This window comes from Manihot esculenta, chromosome 13 (assembly GCF_001659605.2).
Source record: "Manihot esculenta cultivar AM560-2 chromosome 13, M.esculenta_v8, whole genome shotgun sequence".
In the NCBI taxonomy this organism is placed as follows: Eukaryota; Viridiplantae; Streptophyta; class Magnoliopsida; order Malpighiales; family Euphorbiaceae; genus Manihot; species Manihot esculenta.
In genome coordinates, this window is record NC_035173.2 from 4,028,552 (window position 1) to 4,047,407 (window position 18,856).

Consider the following 18,856-nt stretch of genomic DNA (forward strand, 5'->3'; position numbering starts at 1 on the left):
CAAAAAATTTGACTTTGGACCTTTCATGGCATGTTATTGGTTGTTTTCATCAATGAAATATCTTGAAGATATAAATTTACAATTTTTTTAAATATTGTTGAATTTTATTGGTTTCCTGAATTACTTTAATGGTTTGTTTTACCTAGTCCAACATTTCACTTATTAAGCTTTATTAAATAAAATTATTAAAAGAATGATTTCTCACCTGTTGATATTCTTTCTTTTAATGTATGAGTATGACTGTAGCTCACAGATTATAACATTTTACCATTCCAGTTTTTTTAAGTTTATTTTACCCCATTTATTCTACCCACCAATTTTAGGTGAAATTACAATCAGAGGATCAGTTTTTCTGTGTTTCATAATTTATCCTGATTCTTTCTTTTTTGCAGGGAATCCTGACAAGGTATTGATACTTGATGTAGAATACATTTGAATTGAAAATGATACAGATCTTTATTTATTGGAGAAATTATTAAAACAGAAAAACTGCTGAGCCGAAAGAATACACAAGGCAGTTAAGAGATAAATAAATGCTAATATGTTAAATAACACATACGCATATAGAGCTGAAAATCAGACCTCAACTAGCTTGCACTGTCATTTGAAAATTGTAGTGATACTCTCAATGGTAGACAAACCTGAGAAGTAATTGCAAAACCTTATGCTGTGTTTTGATTACATCATAGCCTACCATACATAAGAATTCACAAGTGCACCAAAATGGTTAATTTATGGCGTAGAAGCAACTACAAGTAATGTAAGATGGGTTTGTTCTTGTATTAGAAAATCTACTTTGAGTTCCACTGCCAAGTTGCCATGCCTGATCATGTTAATTTTTGCACAACTTATGTCCTTTTGATCTTAGAAAATGTTCCTGTCTCAGAAAAGTAGGTACTCTGGGTTCCACTGCCAAGTTGGTGCGCATGTGCTTGTGGATTTGTGAGTTCAATTCCCTTGAGAAAATGTGGTGATTAATATCAGCAAACAGAAAAAACACACGTGAAGGAAAAGGAAAAGAGAAATAAACAAAAATCAAAGGAGGTCCAGACACTGCAGACAACTTGCTCGTTTTGTGGTTGATTGACATAAATGTTAAAAAAAAGGCAACCTCAGAATTTATTTTTGCAAGTACAAGATTGTGAAGCTCTTTAGGTCTCGTTCAATATATAGATAAGATTCAAATCTATGATCCATCTCAAACCCATCCCCATCCTTTACTAAAGAGTCAACAACTCATGATCTAGAAATCATTTCAACAATATCTGAGTCAGCTAAGCTGTTATGCTGTATGTATGGTCATTTTCATTTTCATTGAAGTCAAGGTCTTCCATGAACATGTCCAGCAAGTGCCCTAAGTCTTCACCTCCTAACCTTAAAAGGAAGAAAAACCCTCATATTGAACTAGAACCTATCTAATGGATATATATTTTTACAGAGATCCATTGGACCATCTGGATGATGGCAAGCAAGCCAATGAAAATTCTTTTTGAAATTTTATCAGTTGTATAATTCATGATCCAGGTGACAACAAGTGAAAACAAACCTGCACAGGTGTAAATGCGAGACTCGATGTCAGACCAGATGTAGCACCACTACTTCCATAACTCTTCTCCTTGAATCTAAAAACAAAAACATGGAAGTAATTGTGTAAGCATTAAGCAATAAGAAAAAGAAGAAAGGGAACTTACCGATAAATTAAAGCTCTAAAGATATCAAAAATAAAAGAAAGGGGGGGGGGGGGGAGGAGGAGGAGGAGGGAGCCTACTTCTTAGCAACTTTTGCAGCGAGCTTGCTCTGACCAACAGATACACGCAGCTTGCCACTTCCAGCTTGACCAAGCATTCCATAACCTTCCCCAAGTCCATCACCTAATCCCAACACACATCACACATTAGAATGCAACTTCAAAAAATTTTGTCAATGAACCTTAGATGTTTTACAATATTACAAGGGAAAAAAAAAAGGGGGAAACGGTTCCCCAAGTGACCTCTTTACACTACAACTGATTAAAACAGTAAAGACACGACTTCCATCCTTAAAATGCATGCAAAAAGAAAGATATATGAATAAGTGCACTTTTTTAGACACATGATAAACAGCAAGAAATCAATACAGTTGTTGATTGCATAATTGCACAAATCTGATTTCTTGTTAACCAAAGAGTACAATCAATACTTACTTTCTAACTTGCCATTTATCATTTTAAATAAAGGAAAGGAGTAAAAAGAATTATGTACCTAAAGAGCTCTCTTCAGGCACACCAAATTGCATCCTGTTGGCAAGCTTCCTCATGTCTGTCAAAGCATACCTGAGAAGATGCTTTAGGGAAGTTACCAAGAAATGCAAAGAGAATAAAATATAAAAATAAATTAAAAAAAACAAACAAGCTGGTTTAAGATTATGAAAACCCTGCACTACCTTTCCTTCATCTTTCTCAGTCTCCGACCACCTCTCTTTTTCTTGGGCTCAGAATCAGGAACTGGAAGTGGTTTAGGTTGCTTTGCAGGAGGAGGCTCTTGCCACTTCTCTATTTTCTTACAAATCTCTTCCCGAAGAGCTCTTCCAGTGTTTCCTGATGGATCCCCCCTGGTAGAATCTACCCGTGCTGCTAGTGTTGACTTTGCAGCCAATAGTCGGCAAGCACGCATTCTCAGAGCAGGTGGGGTGGTCTGAAATACCTCTGTTTGTTCAATATAACCTACACGAAATTGAGATGTTGCTGTGGAAAATCCTGCCAGGTTCTTCTTCTTGGCACCAAGAAGCTGAACATTACAAGCAGGCATCTTGGCTAATGCTGAAAGGCCACCAGCCGTTCCCATAAGCTTTGCTGCAACAGCACTCCCAACAATAGCAGAAAGATTTGGTGCAATGTATCCCATTCTGCTCTCTACAAAATCAAGGACTTTTTTCTTTGCAGCATCAAGAGCAAGAGCTCTATCACATGCATCAATTGTCTTTTGAAGGACTTCCTCAGGAAGGGGCTTGCCACTTGTTGTTGATGCTGTCACTGAGACCACCATAATAATAGCTGAGGGTAAAAGCCCTTCTAGGTCTACAAGGGTTAAATCCATCTCATTTCCTATCTTCTTTACCACACGTGCATAATCAATAGGATGGTGAACAAGTGATTCAAGCTCAGGAAATTTCAGCCGGTACTTGTCACGGATAAAATTGTGGATTATAATTATTTCATTCTCAATGTCAACCGACAAGGCATTGCAATCCACAATAAGCTGATATTCAGGATCATCTTCTAGTACCAAACCCTGATTTGAGATATCAGAACCCTTCTCCAGAGCACCTTCCACTTTCTGACATTTAAAGAATAAAGCACAAATGAGTCAATATACTCATGTCAATATGGCAAACCACCAATCAGACAAATATCAAACTTCAACCCTCAAATAATGCATGTATAATTAAGAAAAAGCCATTACGATCCCATACCTTTTCCTCTTCCATAAAGAATTGAAAAGGAAGAAGGAGGGGGAGGGGATCTGGGGGTGACAAAAATAAAGCTAGGTACAGAATGAAAATATTGATAAAGGTCTGATCCAACCATATGGATTAGGGACTACTGCAATAAAAATGCAAAAATTGGAATCTTAAAATAAGTATTGCAAAATGCAAAAACTAACCTGCATTATATCATTGTATCTCTGTGTTTTCTGCAATTTAGACACACAATCTAAATCATCATAATTAAGAGTTTCAATGTCTGCCATGTCCCCATCAACATCTTCCTCCATGTTTCCAGCATCAACATCATCTTCCTCCTGCAAGAAGAAGAGAAATGAAGAATGTCAAAGACAAGAATAGAGAAAATCTTTCCTCAAAAAAATATTCTCCCCCAATCAAAATGCTAACAAATAAACTGCATAACTAAAAATTTATCCACCAAGGTGTCTTCCCAAATCAAAATTCATTCAGAGTAAAGAGTAACAAATTGCAAAAACAAAAGCAATAAAAAATAAAATAAAGAAGATGAGAAAGATATGCTCACGATAAGATCAGCATCATTATCAGATAATTCATCAAGGTCCGCCAGGAAAGAATCAGCAAGAGTTGCCTAAAACATCACCAAAGAAAGAAGATTAGCCAACACAAATAAAAACTTATCAAACGTTTTCTACCTAGGCAAAAATATCTTGGACAACAAGTGTAAGATTAATTTATATACACACTGGTAATTGAACCTTCCAGTTTCCAGTAAGCAACAATTGGCATGATTCTCAACTTGCTCATCCACTCTAATAAAGGTTTGTTTGGCATTTTGGTTTGAGCTGCCTATCTCAAAAATGATTATTAGGGACGTTTTAATCTCATTGAACTTCAAAACAGTTCTCTTCAACTGCTTTTTCAATGTATTTAAAATGATACTCAAAGGAAAAAAAAAATAATACAATTTCAACCAAGTTTTTTTACCTCCCAAACACAATTCCAGACAGGGCTCAGGACTCCATCACCAAGAAAGCTACTAATAAGAAAATCACAAATATCAAATAACTTGTGTACTATACCCTAGGGTTTCAAACTCTACACATAATCAGACCCATTGTCATATACTGCTCATACACCATTATTGTTAATTGGGTCTCCCAATCCTCCTTTTCCCGAAAACTTTAAGGTGAATTAATCGTTAAACCAAAGAATCGTTTCCAGGTCTATGGAACTCTGCCTGTTTGTTTCAATTGACGGGAACTGGCAAGTACTAAACTCTCCAATAAACCAAATATGATAATCTCAATTAATAAAAAAAAAAAAATTAAGCCATAACAGTACATGTAAGATCACACTAACCATTCTTGTTTTGGCTTGAGACTCAGCAGATGGAAACTAGGACGCTTGCCTTCTAGGGATTATCCCTTGCCACGACAGAGCAAGCAATTAGCTCGGCCAAAAAGAGCAAGCAATTAGAGCTTTTCTTTTTTTCTTTTCTTTTTTTTTTTTTCCTCAACGATGAGGGGGAAAGAGAGAAAACCCCAGAGAAGATATTAGGCAATCAAAACGACGAAGTATTTGTGGTCTCGGGGAAAGAACAAACCACTATTCCAGTTTTATATTTTGATTACCAATATCCGAATTTATTTGTATAAGTAATTGTTTAAATATAAAAGAATATTTATGATAAATATTTAAACATTTTTATATAGTTTAATTTAAAAATAAAATAAACTTTATTAATGAAAAAAAAAGATTTTATATAAATTATTAATTAAAAAATATAAAACTAAAACAAGTTAATTAATATTTTATTTGATAAAATAATTAATTGTAATTTAATGTTATAAAACATAAAAGTATTTTAATTGAATAATTAAGAAATATAAATTAAATAATTAATTTTAATAAAATACACAAACCCAATAAAGATGAAGAGGGAAAAGAGGAGCAACTGAGACGGTTCACAGCTGACAAAAACTCATGAGGTCTTTTGGGTTGATTTTTGGACAAGTTCTGAGTGGTGGCCCAAAAGACAAACAAGTCTCAGCCCTAACTAACCAATAAATTTTTGTTCCAACTGCAAAGATCGAGTGAAATCAATTTTCCAAATTATTGTTTTTCTTTAAAAAAAAAACCACAACTATAACTTTAAATAAATACATTTTAAGTGATTATCAAATAAAAATAAATAAATAAATATAATTTTAATTTTTTTAAAAATAAAATATTCTTAAATAAAAAAATTAAATTCTTTTATTTTATATAAACTTTATTGTTAATTGAATTTTTTAATTTTTATTTTAAATACATTCCATTAATATTCAAGAATTATAAACTTTTTAATAATATTCTTTTTTTTTCTCACTCATACTTTTATTATTGAATTTGGCACTTGCTAAAATAACAATAGCACAAGAAAACCAACAGATTCAGAATGTTTAAATTTGGATATAAATTTATAGAAAAGAATTAAGAAAATGAAGATGGTGAGAATCTCTTTAGGGAAATTGAAGGATCATTGAGATTAAACATGGTGTTGGAAAAGGAGAGCAAAAGGGGAAATAGTGGGTAGGGAGGGCCAGAGCCCAGAGGCATTTGCCAACCAGGAAAACGAGAAAAAGAGCAAAAAGCTGAAATTTGCATGAACAGGTGGTTTCAGCTTTCGAGTCCAAAAGAGATATTTTTGGAGAGAAATCGATAATCATAAGAGTGAGAAACAATTGAGTATATTTGAAATACCACGTCATCGTAATATTATAACCTAAACAAATAAAAATTTAATAAATTTTATTTTTTAATTACCAGTAATGTAAATTTCGTGAATAATTTTTTATATTTTTAATATATTGTAATGCCATTAAATCAGTATAATACTTTAAAATAATGAAATGAGGTAATATTCGTACAGCACCAAATAATTTCTCTATTTTTTTTACCATGTAAAAAAATTATATTTTTAAAGTTCAAATCAGGCATAATTATTAAAAAATTACATAAAAAAATCATAAGCTAACTGCAGTCCAAATCAAGATAAAATTAATTAAACTATTTGATTAAAAAATATTTAAAAAAATAATAAATTTAAACAAATTAAACCACTCAAATAGATCCAACTAAATAATACAATTGAATGAAAATTGAACTGCCATATCGCCAAACCAACTTCAATGACCGTAACAAAAACCGAAACAAACGCGTTTGGCAACAGCAATCGAAGCCAAATTTAAAAGAACAAAGACAACAACAAAGAGTAAAATAGCAATCACCCCACTGATGTTGCTGCCAAATTTAAAAGAACAAAGACAACAACAAAGAGTAAAATAGCAATCACCCATTGACATGCGAAACAGGAAAATAAAGAATTGGCCATTGTAGAATAAAATATACTAATAAAAATAAAATTGATGGAGAGATGTCGGAGAGCCTAATAAAAAAAAAAAAGGTCTGATGATCACCCGACGTCGCGGTACAATCTCCGAATATTGAATTGTGTATTGAGTTACTGAAAGTTATAATCAAAGTCCTAAAAAAAAAGTCTCTACGAAAATATCTCCCTTGTTAACACCATTACTAGAAAAATAGAAGAAAAATAAAAGTTGGTCTGCCTATCCACGGCAAGAGAAATTTGAAAAGGACGGCAACCCAAAAGGAAACTCTTATCCTCTCCCTCTAAGATAAGGAAAAGGAAAGGTTCCACCAAAACTGAAAAAACAAATAAAGTATAAACAAAAAAGAAATAAAACGGGAAAGTAAATCCTAACAAACACAAAAAAACATCCTTCTCCCTCACTTTTCTTCTTCCCTTTATCACTCCTCTTTCAGAGAAAACTTCTCTCTAACTTTAAAACATCCTGTTCATCCTCCAAATCAATTACCCATAAAAGTAAAACTATTGGAAGTCAAAGTTATTGGTCTGCTCATGAGTGCTTGCGAATGTGATGATCATCACCTTCACCGCCACACTTTCTTCTCTCTCCCACTGCCGTCACCTGTAACTTCCTTTCACACGTTACAACCACCATTTGTTTCCTTAAAAGCTATTTTCATAATAACTATATAACTTTACCTATATTAATTTTATATATTTTTTTATTATATATATTTTAATTACTCATGTACAATTCTTCATATGGGTAAATGTTTACCTACACTTATTTCATGAGATAATTATTATAAATAATAATAATTTAATTTCATGAGAGAAAATTTGTACGATTATAAATTTTAAATAAATTAGTAATACATGAAAAATAAATAAATAAATGTAGAAGGATTTATTAGTAAATGAAAAACCAATTTCAAGTTACTATTTCATTAAATAATATTTTTTTATTAAATGCAATCCATGTGAATACATATATGAATAATTTTTTATTTAAAATAAATGAGTTTTGTAATGAATGTCTTTTTTTATATGCTCGTAAATTTATGTATATACATATATATGTTGTGAAACACACAAATTAAATATTTAATCATATAAAAAATATTTTAAATTTTTTTTAATATATCTAATTTAATGTAATACATTAGTAAAAATATATATAACTGCTTAGTAAAATGAATATTATGCAAAATACAATTTTTGATAACTAATCAAATCCTTTTAATTTGTATATTGCATCAAGGCATATATACACATTACATCTGATCATGTTAATTATTTTAATACCAATTAATTATTTTAATAATAATTAAAAAATAATTTTGTAAATAATTTTTTTAATTTTAAATATTAATCATAGCACTAAAAATTATTTTTACACTTTTGCCATTATTATCTATTAAAATCGAAATTTGAAAAATAATAGTAAAAAGAAAAATAGAATCGCTCAAAATGCAAAACAATTTCAATCTAAAAAAATTATTATTTAATCTCTATATTATAAAAAAAATTTTAATTAATTTTTTAATTTATAAATATATTAAAGTATTTTTAATATTTTAAAAAATTTATTAATTGATTTTTTATTAATTTAATTATTAAATATTATAAAAAATTAAAATATTTGTAATATAAAAATGTAATTCGTAGATATTTTACGAATTTAAAAAATTAATTAATAATTTTTTAAAAATATATGAATTAAATAATAAATTTAATTAATAAAAAATTAATTAATACAATTTTTTAAATATTAAAAATATTTTATTATATATTTTAAAATTAAAAAATTAATTTATTTATTTATTCGTGATTAAACAGTAAAAAAAAAAAGAAAAAAGAAAACTCACATCCGAAAGTTGCCAACCCTAATTGAGAGCCCTATCATTCTCTGTATCGTACTTCTCTCTCTATCAAACACTGGCACAGTGCTACTAAATAATAACCTCCTGCTCGCGCTCCTCAGATTGGGATATTTGATATTTCTTTTCTCTCTCGGGAAAAAGCACAAACACAGAAAAAGCACAAAAGCACAGCTGCAAAACACGCGTCTTTACTAGGCATATTCTTCCTTGAGTCATACTATCGCATTCTCTCCTCTTTATAAAAGCCTCACCAACCCTGATTTCGTGGCTTCGCTTCACTGTCCTCTTTCGCTTGTTTCTCCTCTTTGAGTCTTTTAGGGTGTTATTGGCCTTTTGGGTTCTTTCTAGAGACGTTTATAGAAACAGAGTCTTTATGGCTGAAGAGGGTGTTGCTGTGTCCAATGATTTGCCTGTTAAGAGACCCAGAGAAGATGGAGAGAATGTGCCCTCTCCGACTACTGTCGTTATGGAGACAGAGGGTAACGCTGAGAACAACAACAGTAATAATGATCATATATCCTCTGTTATTCCTGGTTGGTTCTCTGAGATTAGCCCAATGTGGCCTGGTATGTTCCTCTCTAATTCACGTGTTTATTATGCGTAGCTTGTGCTCTGTTGGATTCGTGGGTGTCTTTCGATTGTATTTGTGGAAACACAGAGCACCCCTTGTTTGTTTTGTGGGTAGTTAGCTTTTCAATTGATTTTCTCTTTTTTTTTTTTTTCCTGTGTATGAATAGTTCCGCTAAAGAAAACCATACTTAGCAAAATGAGCCAGAACCCAGTATTGGGTTGCTAATGATGATGATGATTAATTGATAGTAAAGAGTTCGAGTGCCTTCTGTTCATGAGCCAACTTGTGGATCTTATATTGCATTCTTTTTAATGCAAAAACTGAATTCCAGATTGTATTATGTCGATAACAAGTTTTGTGCAATTCCAGTGACCTTGGAATAAATATTTGAACCGTTTAACTGCTTTGTCTCCACAGTGAATGCTCCTTAAAACTTTGCTTGGCAAATTAGATTACTAGATCTGTTTAAAATTGACCAACTTTCTTTTAGTTATTTGGGTTAGTGCCTCTTTTGTTCTTGCATTCCTTCTCTTCATTCTATTCACAAACCTTGTTACATATAGTTGCTGTCTGTTCAATTGTACTGTTTCAGAGCTACTGCATAACTTAATTAATTATTTGTGTAATATCAGACTTCTCGATTTCTTTTCTGAGGGAGTTGAATTTTTGATATTGTGTCAGTCATAGCATTTTCTCACGTGTTGTGATGTTACTGGGAACATAATGCTTCATGTTTTTTCTTGGGTGCAGTCCTTGTGCCATTGACTTCATATGGTTTAATTTATCTGTTATATTGGCTAATGGTGGATCTTAGGCGGCCATCACAATTGAAGCTTTCGCTTTTAAATTTTTGCCCCCGTTATATTCCACCTTTTAAATGCAATTATACGGGTGCTTTTCTTTATTGTAAAATATTCATTATGAAATCTACAGGAGAGGCACACTCCTTAAAAGTGGAGAAGATCTTATTTCAAGGGAAGTCTGACTACCAGAACGTCATGGTCTTTCAGGTGGCTGACGCTATTTGGACTTTTTGTTTGTTTGTTCTTCATGTGTAAATATATGCTGATTGCCTGATTCTAAGTTATATACTTCTGTGTTGTTTTGCAGTCATCAACATATGGAAAGGTTCTTGTTTTGGATGGGGTGATTCAACTCACAGAGAGGGACGAATGTGCATATCAAGAAATGATAACTCACCTCCCACTCTGTTCAATTCCAAACCCAAAGAAGGTACTTATGTTCTTTGAAGCATGAAAGAATCAACCAGAAATGCATCAATATACTCAAGTGTTGCATAACTGATTAAAAAGTTCACATTTAGATTTTGCATGATATGGTTCATGCATTTAATACTTATTCATATATGATAATGTGGAGAAGATAATTATGTTTTGCTTTTGTTTTTGGGGATCTCTTATTGATGAGACAATGAAAATGCAACAATAGTTGTATGTTCTGTGATTTTTTTGCCTTGCTATTAGGAGGATGTATGTACATTATAGTTCTGTTTCTTCTCCCCTGAAAGCTAAATGTACACATTTTCTTATTTGAATTAAGTTTTCGTCCCTTCCGGGGGACCTAAAATATAGGCATTAAAATTATAGTTTTAATTGAATAATAGTTGAAGAAAAATGCTGTACTGAAGTTTTATAGTATCATGTTTATTTAAAGTAGTAATCTTGGCATGCAACTGATGTAGAACAAGAAAGAACATAGGAAAACAAGGAACAAATCCTTAAAGAAAAACAGAACTCATTAGTATTATTTTCAATAATTGTCATAACCTAAAGCTACTAAAACAATGGAAAATTAGCCCTATTTATAGAGCTTACATACCTAATCAAATTAGGAATAGGAACCCTAATTAGGAATTTTAAATAACTTGAACTGGGAAAAATAATGATGACATTAAATGCTAAAAATAATGAACTTTCTAAATAATTAAACCCTAGGTTTCCTAATTACAATAAACAAAATTCCCAACTTATATGAGGATCCTTATCTTCCCATACTACATTAGCAACCTAGAATGGCTGTGTTTATCTTTCTGTTCTTCCATTTTCAATTCTGAGTATATTGTTTTTCCGTCAGGTTTTGGTTATCGGTGGAGGAGATGGTGGCGTCCTCCGAGAAGTAGCTCGGCATTCATCTGTTGAACAGATTGTCATATGTGAAATAGATCAGATGGTTGTTGATGTGAGTAGAATATTTGAAGATTTCTTTCTCTCTTTTTCTCCTGCTCGTTTTTACGAATTTTCAATTTTTGAATTTTATGATTGGAGAATTTTTCCAATAAAAAAGTGGATTTTGTTCCTTGCATTTGCTTTGTGTTATATAGGCTCCAGTTGTTTGCATTTATGAACCTAATGGCTTTATCGTGAGCATGGTCTCCATATTATCATCTTTTCCCCTGTTTCTGTCTTCCAGGTTTCCAAAGAATTTTTCCCTGATATAGCAGTGGGATATGAGGATCCTCGCGTGACACTCCATGTTGGTGATGGTGTGCACACTTATTTTATCTTTCTTCTTCGCTTTCTCTTTCTCATGTACTTATTAATTGATGGAACTTCTGTGAAATTGTGCAGGAGTTGCTTTTCTGAAGGATGTTCCTGCTGGAACATATGATGCAATCATAGTAGATTCTTCTGACCCAATAGGTAATGCATCACTCAACCTCCTGCACCTTTTATTCTGAGACATCCAGTATTTGATTTCAGTTACAAGTCTCTAATACTGAACTCCCAGGTCCTGCAAAAGAGCTGTTTGAGAAGCCATTTTTTGAGTCAGTAGCAAAGGCTCTTCGTCCTGGAGGGGTTGTATGTACTCAGGCAGAAAGTATCTGGCTTCATATGCATCTTATCGAGGATATTGTAGCAAACTGCCGTCAAGTCTTCAAAGGCTCTGTGAATTATGCTTGGACAACTGTTCCAACTTATCCAAGGTTTATACTCATTCCCTGCCATCTGTGCATCTTTGCTCTTCATCTTGTCCCTACCTCTAGCGTCATTGCATGACAGATATTTCTAATAGAATTGTAAAAGCACTTATATTTTACCATAAAAAATAATAACAGCCTGTTTTCCTCCATAATTACATGGAATTAGGCATATTATGTGTATATTTTGTGGCATTTATCACTCCTTTATTTGTGGTTAGCAGATATATGTGGTATTCTGTGTAGCTGAAGTGGATGGTGTTATTCTGTTTCAGTGGGGTGATAGGTTTCATGCTTTGCTCTACTGAGGGACCTGCTGTTGATTTCAAGCATCCAGTGAATCCCATTGATGCTGATGATGACAACTCAAGGAGACCCATGAAATTTTACAATTCGGAGGTACTACACTCCGTATTTTTTTTCCTCAATTGGTGCATGTATTTGTGTGTTGTGTTTGGGAGAGCAATCAAGGGAGAGGATGGGGTAGAGGAAATGGATATGTGTGGCCTTCATATTAAGAACATATCTAAGAGCTCCGGAGCCCATTTTCTCTTGTCCTCCCCTTTCCCAAACACAGCAGTAATGTTTTGTTCTGATAGTAACTTACTGTTATTTGCAGATTCATACAGCTGCCTTTTGCTTGCCATCTTTTGCAAAGAAGGTGATTGATTCCAAAGCTAAATGAAGGAATGTTGGAGAACACTATGGTGCAGAGCGTCGAGCCTTCATCCTTACTAACATAGTCCATCTGGCAATGAGCCATGGAATAAGTTATTTGCAGAGTTTGTTTTAGTAGGATGCCCTCGTACTTATATATCATTTTCCATTCCTGATGAGTAAGAGTCTGCAAATTTTTTCAAAAAGCAGTTGCATGACGTTAAAATTTTCCTTTTCCTTTTCTCCTCTGTACTGGTCGGGTGGAAACTGGATGCGAAGGGAGGGGAAAGGAGCGATAGTTGACAGGTAAAAAGGAGGGAGGAGGGGGAGAGCAGCTTATTTTCTGTTTGGTCTGATACTGGAAAAAGGAAAATCATTAGGGACATAAAATGAATTTTAAAAAGAAAAAATTACTATTTAGTTTTGTACTAAAATTTAATAATTAGTTGATTGGTTTTAAAATGGTTTAAAAAATAAAATATTTGTGAAATTTTAAAAAGTTTTTTAAGATTGTAGAAAATAATTTATATTTGAAAAATATTTCGTCAAAAATATTTATTTGGGTTTAGGATTTGAGAAATATTTTTTAATTAAATAATTTTTTTTATTATTTAATTTTAATTTAAAAAATAAAATATTAATAAATTTTTATAAAGGGTCTCAGTAAGATTTTAAAGGGTAAAATAGTATTTTTTTAATTAAAAAATATTTTTTATTGATTAAATTTTTTGAATGTTTTAAATGATAAAATATATTTGTTTTTGAAATAAATGAAGTATAATTTTTGTTTTTGTTTATTTTTAATTATTAAATATTAAATAAAGATTTAAAATAATTTTGAATAGATATTTTTATAAAATTGAGTGATAAATTAATAAATTTATTTATATTTTGTGTAAAATAATAAAATATCTAATAATTTTTTAATATTTAAGATACTTGAATGTAATTTTTAAAATTAATGATTAATTAATAAGTTTTTTATATTATAAAAGTTAAATAATAATTTTCTTTTAAAAAAAAAGTTAAATAGTGTCATATTGTAGGCCGTGTGTGTATAGATTGATGGAAAATATGGAGGAAGGAAAATAAAAGTTGATACTTTTATTCGTTTGGAAAGAAAGAAAATAAAGAGTGAAGGAAAATAAATTATTTAAATATTTTATGGAGCTCATAAGCCACTTTTTTAATAAATAAATAAATATATTTTTTTATTTTAATAAAAAATGAAAAAGATAAAATAAAAATTATATGATGCTGATAGATTTTGGATATTCGGGCCTTTTGGATAAGTCTGTGTTAAAAAATTGGATCTTAGCTTTATTAGGGTTCAATGTGCGGTTCTATTTCTTGTATAAGTCTAAAATTTATTCCGACAAGTCGGGCTGGGTGCGAAACTGCACGTGAGACTTAACCTCGAATATCTGTTAGTCCTATGTGACAATAAATTTTATGATGTATGAGATCGTGTCCAAGTGGTGCCGAATAGAATTAGTCCAAAATTTGTCTCAACAAGTCGGGCTGGGTGCAAACCTGCACGTGAGGCTTAACCTCGAATATCCATTAGCCCTATGTGACAATAACTTCTATGATGTATGGGATTGTGTCCAAGTGGCGCTGGATGGAATTAAATGATCGTTTAATGATAAAAAATGATGTAGTATATACATACATATGATCAGCGTGGATATAATAGGAGATACGAGTGTAAGACGAGGTTACAAATCCTAAAGGATAAAAAAAAAATGAATAAAAGGAGATAAGGAGAATGGACAAATCAAACTTACGAAAATATACTCCAAGCCTAACTCCTTATTGGATTTTAGACATCAATTGGCGTTATCGGTAGGAAACGAAGAAAATTAAATGAGATCTTGTTGTTCACCAAACAATCTGAGCTCAACTCGACATTCCTAAGGAAAGATGCTGACCTTAAAAAAGGATCCTAGTCTCACTAATGTCGAATTACAAATAAGGGGGAAATAAAATCTTGGAACAATATGAATCAAAACAGAGCGTTGTACAAAAGCTACGGGCAATCACAAAAACGTCGACCTCAAAAAACTAGCCTCTAGCGCTAAATCAGTCTAAAGAAATAACTCACAACTCGGCTTTCTAAAAGGTTCAGAGGGGCAAAAGGCATGAAAAGAAAAGGCATTCAATAAATATAACTCAAAATGCAATAAGTTAGAAATTTTTATGAGCAAAATATCAAACGAGTAGCTCAGTATTGTTCACAGATAATATACACAAAAAAATCTAAGTATGGAAATATAAGTAAAATTCAAATAGATGGGAAAAATAAAATAACCAAACGACTTGAAAATAATAGAAAAAATCTATTAATTTACTTATTCAACACCATTAGAGTGCATTATGGAAGCAGCAGAGAAGCTCACTAAGTCAGGGGATTCTTGGGAAGAAGGTTATCATCCTCTCCGTAGCAGACCTCCTCGCCATTGAAATTCAGTTCGAAGGCTCGTAAGTCAACCAACAGAGCTGAGGGGCATCATGAGCAGCTTTGAGGCCCTGGTTAAAGCCTAAAGCAAACATGCGAAAGGCCATATACTTTCTCCTTCAACTCTGCCAAGGTTTTGTACTCCTGCAACCGTGCTTCGCAGGCCTGTTGAACCTTCTCCTTCAACTCTATGGAGTCCTTATACTCTGCAGCCGTGCTTCGCAGGCCTGCTAAACTCTCTCCTTTGCAACCCTAGTATCCCTCAGTAAGGAAGCACATCTCTCCTCCAGGACAAAAATCTATTGGTGGAGTTGCTACTGCTAAAGTCGAGACTCTTCCACCGTTGAAATCATGCCCTTTAGGTCCTTGATGTACTTGTTAAGCTCTTGCTGGAGGACAGTAGCACAAGCCAAGGCCTCGCCGCATTGGGCCTAGGCCTCATCGCGTTAAAGGTGAGTCTCCTCCAAAGCAAATAGTTGAGCGAGGGCTTCATCTCGCTGAGACTCTGCTGCAGAAGCCCATTGGGAGGACTTGGCAACCTCCTCCCTCATCTCCTTCAACTGCTTGGTGAGGTTTTCAATTTGCCCTCAGAACCCGATAATGTGACCATGAACCTCACCTGTAGCAACCAAATTCTCGTCTGGGTGCACCTGAGCAATATATTGGTCCATTGAGCTCTAAAGAAATCAATTTCGGACATCGATCTCCATAAATATACCAAAGGACTACCACAGAAAAGAAAAAATAAAGTCAGAAAAACTAGAAACTCAGAAACACTTTCAAGAAAGACAAACAACTTACCGTGAGGTACATCTCCCTCAGACTGCCCCCAATATCCTCTAGAGAGTGCGAGCTAAAAGCCGCATGTTGTTTGATGGCACAGGTCAGATGACTAATAAGAGTCAGAAGCATCCAGAACCCTCCCAAACATCTTATTGCACAACATCTCAATCATAAAAGCTAGCATCGACTTAATGATCACCTCGGCCGCGTTCAATTGTTCGTTGTCTAGGGCAAGCGACAAGTGCTCTATTACTTTTTTCCCTTTATCAACGGGAGGAAAAGGGGCTGCCACTGAAGGTTATGAAGTCCGAGCGCGTTTAGCAGCCCAGCCTTCAATGATAATAGCGCTCACAGCTTGAATGGGTGGGACATCCAAGAGAGCAGACCTGGTGCCCTCTTCCTAGCTGCTCTCAGCTAACTCGTTAACTGCGATAGGCTCCTTAGAAACTTCTTTTGGAGCAAGAGGAGCCTTGGAAAAGGCTAACGCTCTAGGAGGGACCCACGTTCTGGAAGTTGCTGAAGGAGAGCCCCTTAACACTGGCACCAAAGTCAGAGAAGGTGGGGGTGGGTGTAGGAGTAGAGTGATGAACAGACGATGTGAGGGCTGCAGCCTAGAAAACCTCCCTACTCACAACAACAATAGACTAGTTAGCCTTAAAAGCGACTAGAGTCTCCTTCATGCTCTCTCTAATAGAGTGAAGTTCTTAGGGAGCTTGATGGAATTTATTGGCACGACGGAAGCCGAAAAAAAAATATCAGTGCAGTTAGAGCTCGAAATAACAAAAGAAGAACATAAAAGAAAAAAAAAACTAAAAAATACTAGCTTCCCGGTAGTCCTGCATGTTAGACATAAATATTCACTTCTGGACGTCATATTTCTTCTTTACAAAGGTCAGTCGAAGAAGGCAAATTTGGTTTACTAGAGTTAACCTAGGGAAGTCATTACAACCCTGAGAAATCTCCCCCCAGGAGAGGTCGATATCCCAATTAATCCCTGTGCTTTCCTTTAGCTCGATAGCCACAAAATTTTCTGCCTAACCTTTAAATGAGTCCTTGTACCCGGCGAATATAGACAACCCAGCCCGAGGACCAAAATAGTAAAACCCATAGTTAGACCTAATAAGATGGAAGAAAGTACAAAACAACTCGATAAAAGGAGCAAAACCCCAACACAAACAAATAGACTCAAAGCAGCACATAAACAAAATAGAGTTAGGAGACAATATTTGAGGAGTCACCCTAAAATGATGGAAAACCTCAATGAAGAAGGGGTAAAAGGGAATGTCAGTCCGAATTCGTACTGTTTGACGAAAAAGACCAAATTACACCCCGTTGAGCATCTATCAGGCCCACCGATAGTGGGTAGGGGAGAACAATTCGTTCATTGAGTAAAGGAGTCCTAATTCTGAATATGGTAGTGTCAGAGAAGTCACGGGAAAAACAATGAGAGAAGAAAGAAGGAGTAATAGAAGACATCAGACTCACTACTTTGGGAATCCTAGTAGAAGTCATGAGAGAAGTAATACGTACCTCGGATTGAAAAATTAAAGATTACAGATAAGAGAAAGAGCAAGATAGCAGAAGCAGCGTAAGAGGCAGAGCAACAAGTGAAAGCAAGAGCACAAGTTTGAAATGAGTAAAGGCAAAGGAGAGACGTTTTGACAGAACTCTCTTAGAGTCACGCAGTAATAATTGGGATCTCAAAGTTTACCCTCTCATAAATCATGGAATAATAAATGAGTAGGTAAAGGGGCACTTGATGACAGCAAAGCTTATGCTATAAAGACTGGACCTTAGCTCTGTTAGGACCCAACGCACGGCCCTACCCCTGATATAAGCCCAAGATTTGTCCCGACAAGTCAGGTTGGACGCGAACCTACACGTGAGGTCCTGGTCTCGAATATCCATTAGCTCCATGGGACAACAAACCTCGTGATGTTTGGGATTGTGTCCAAGTGGCGCCGGATGGAATTAAATGGGCGTCTGACGATAAAAAAGAATACAGTACATCTATACGTATAGCCAGTGTAGATATGACAGGGGTACGAGGGCAGAACGATGGTTACACATCACTAAAGAGCAAAAGAGAAAAAGAATAAAAAGAAGAGCAAAATAGGAAAAGAATAAAAAGAAACAAAAGAAGATAGACAAATCAAGCTTACCAAAATATACTCTGAGCCTAACCCCTTATTGGGTCTCAGACATCATTGATTTTATATATATAATCAATGCAAATATATATTGCATTTTCCAAGTATATAGGAATAAAGAGAGGGTTACATAATACTATTACCAAAAACTCAAAGAAAAAAAGTATATAGGAATAAAGAGAGGTTTACATAATACTATTATAAAAAACTCAAAGAAAAAAAAATCAAATCACAATAAAATTAAAATCACATCAAAGACCAAATCTCAACACATCCACCTAAATAAAATCAAACAAATCAAATTAAAATGTAAGCAACAAATTAAATACTGACGGTCGATCACTCTTTTTATGAACAGAAGTATCACTATAGTAGTTGACCGCTTAAATAGAGAAGAACATCATTCAAACTAAATGCAACAAAGCCAAAGACATACAAACTAGAAAACTAGAGAAGAGCAATAGAATCACAAAGAAGAAAGCCAAAAACTAAACATACAAACAACAAGCAAAACTAAACAAATCCTCGACATCAAAAGAAAAGCTCCAATCAACTAAAACCTTATAAAACGGGACAACACCGCAGAGTTCAGCGGATATATC

At 33.8% G+C, this 18,856-nt stretch overlaps 2 protein-coding genes across 3 annotated transcripts; one reads left to right on the plus strand and one right to left on the minus strand.

The window, feature by feature from the left end:
- Positions 1-564: 564 nt before the first annotated feature.
- On the minus strand, positions 565-4,985 carry LOC110630338 (U4/U6 small nuclear ribonucleoprotein Prp31 homolog). 2 transcript variants are annotated; one of them, XM_021777785.2, is made up of 8 exons: positions 4,804-4,985; positions 4,007-4,072; positions 3,642-3,779; positions 2,422-3,314; positions 2,241-2,311; positions 1,769-1,871; positions 1,547-1,622; positions 565-641 (listed from the first exon to the last, which is right to left on the minus strand). In XM_021777785.2, the coding sequence occupies exons 1-8, from the start codon at positions 4,804-4,806 to the stop codon at positions 588-590; spliced, it is 1,404 nt and encodes a 467-aa protein (XP_021633477.1). In that variant the 5' UTR covers positions 4,807-4,985; the 3' UTR covers positions 565-587. The 2 variants fall into 2 exon arrangements, with proteins under 2 accessions (XP_021633477.1, XP_021633475.1); XM_021777783.2 differs by having other exon boundaries at positions 565-956; positions 4,804-4,983.
- Positions 4,986-8,686: 3,701 nt separating this feature from the next.
- On the plus strand, positions 8,687-13,100 carry LOC110629348 (spermidine synthase 1). The gene is made up of 9 exons (XM_021776268.2): positions 8,687-9,263; positions 10,202-10,278; positions 10,379-10,501; positions 11,363-11,467; positions 11,699-11,771; positions 11,857-11,928; positions 12,017-12,212; positions 12,482-12,605; positions 12,826-13,100. The coding sequence occupies exons 1-9, from the start codon at positions 9,071-9,073 to the stop codon at positions 12,889-12,891; spliced, it is 1,029 nt and encodes a 342-aa protein (XP_021631960.1). The 5' UTR covers positions 8,687-9,070; the 3' UTR covers positions 12,892-13,100.
- The last annotated feature ends 5,756 nt before the right edge of the window (positions 13,101-18,856 follow it).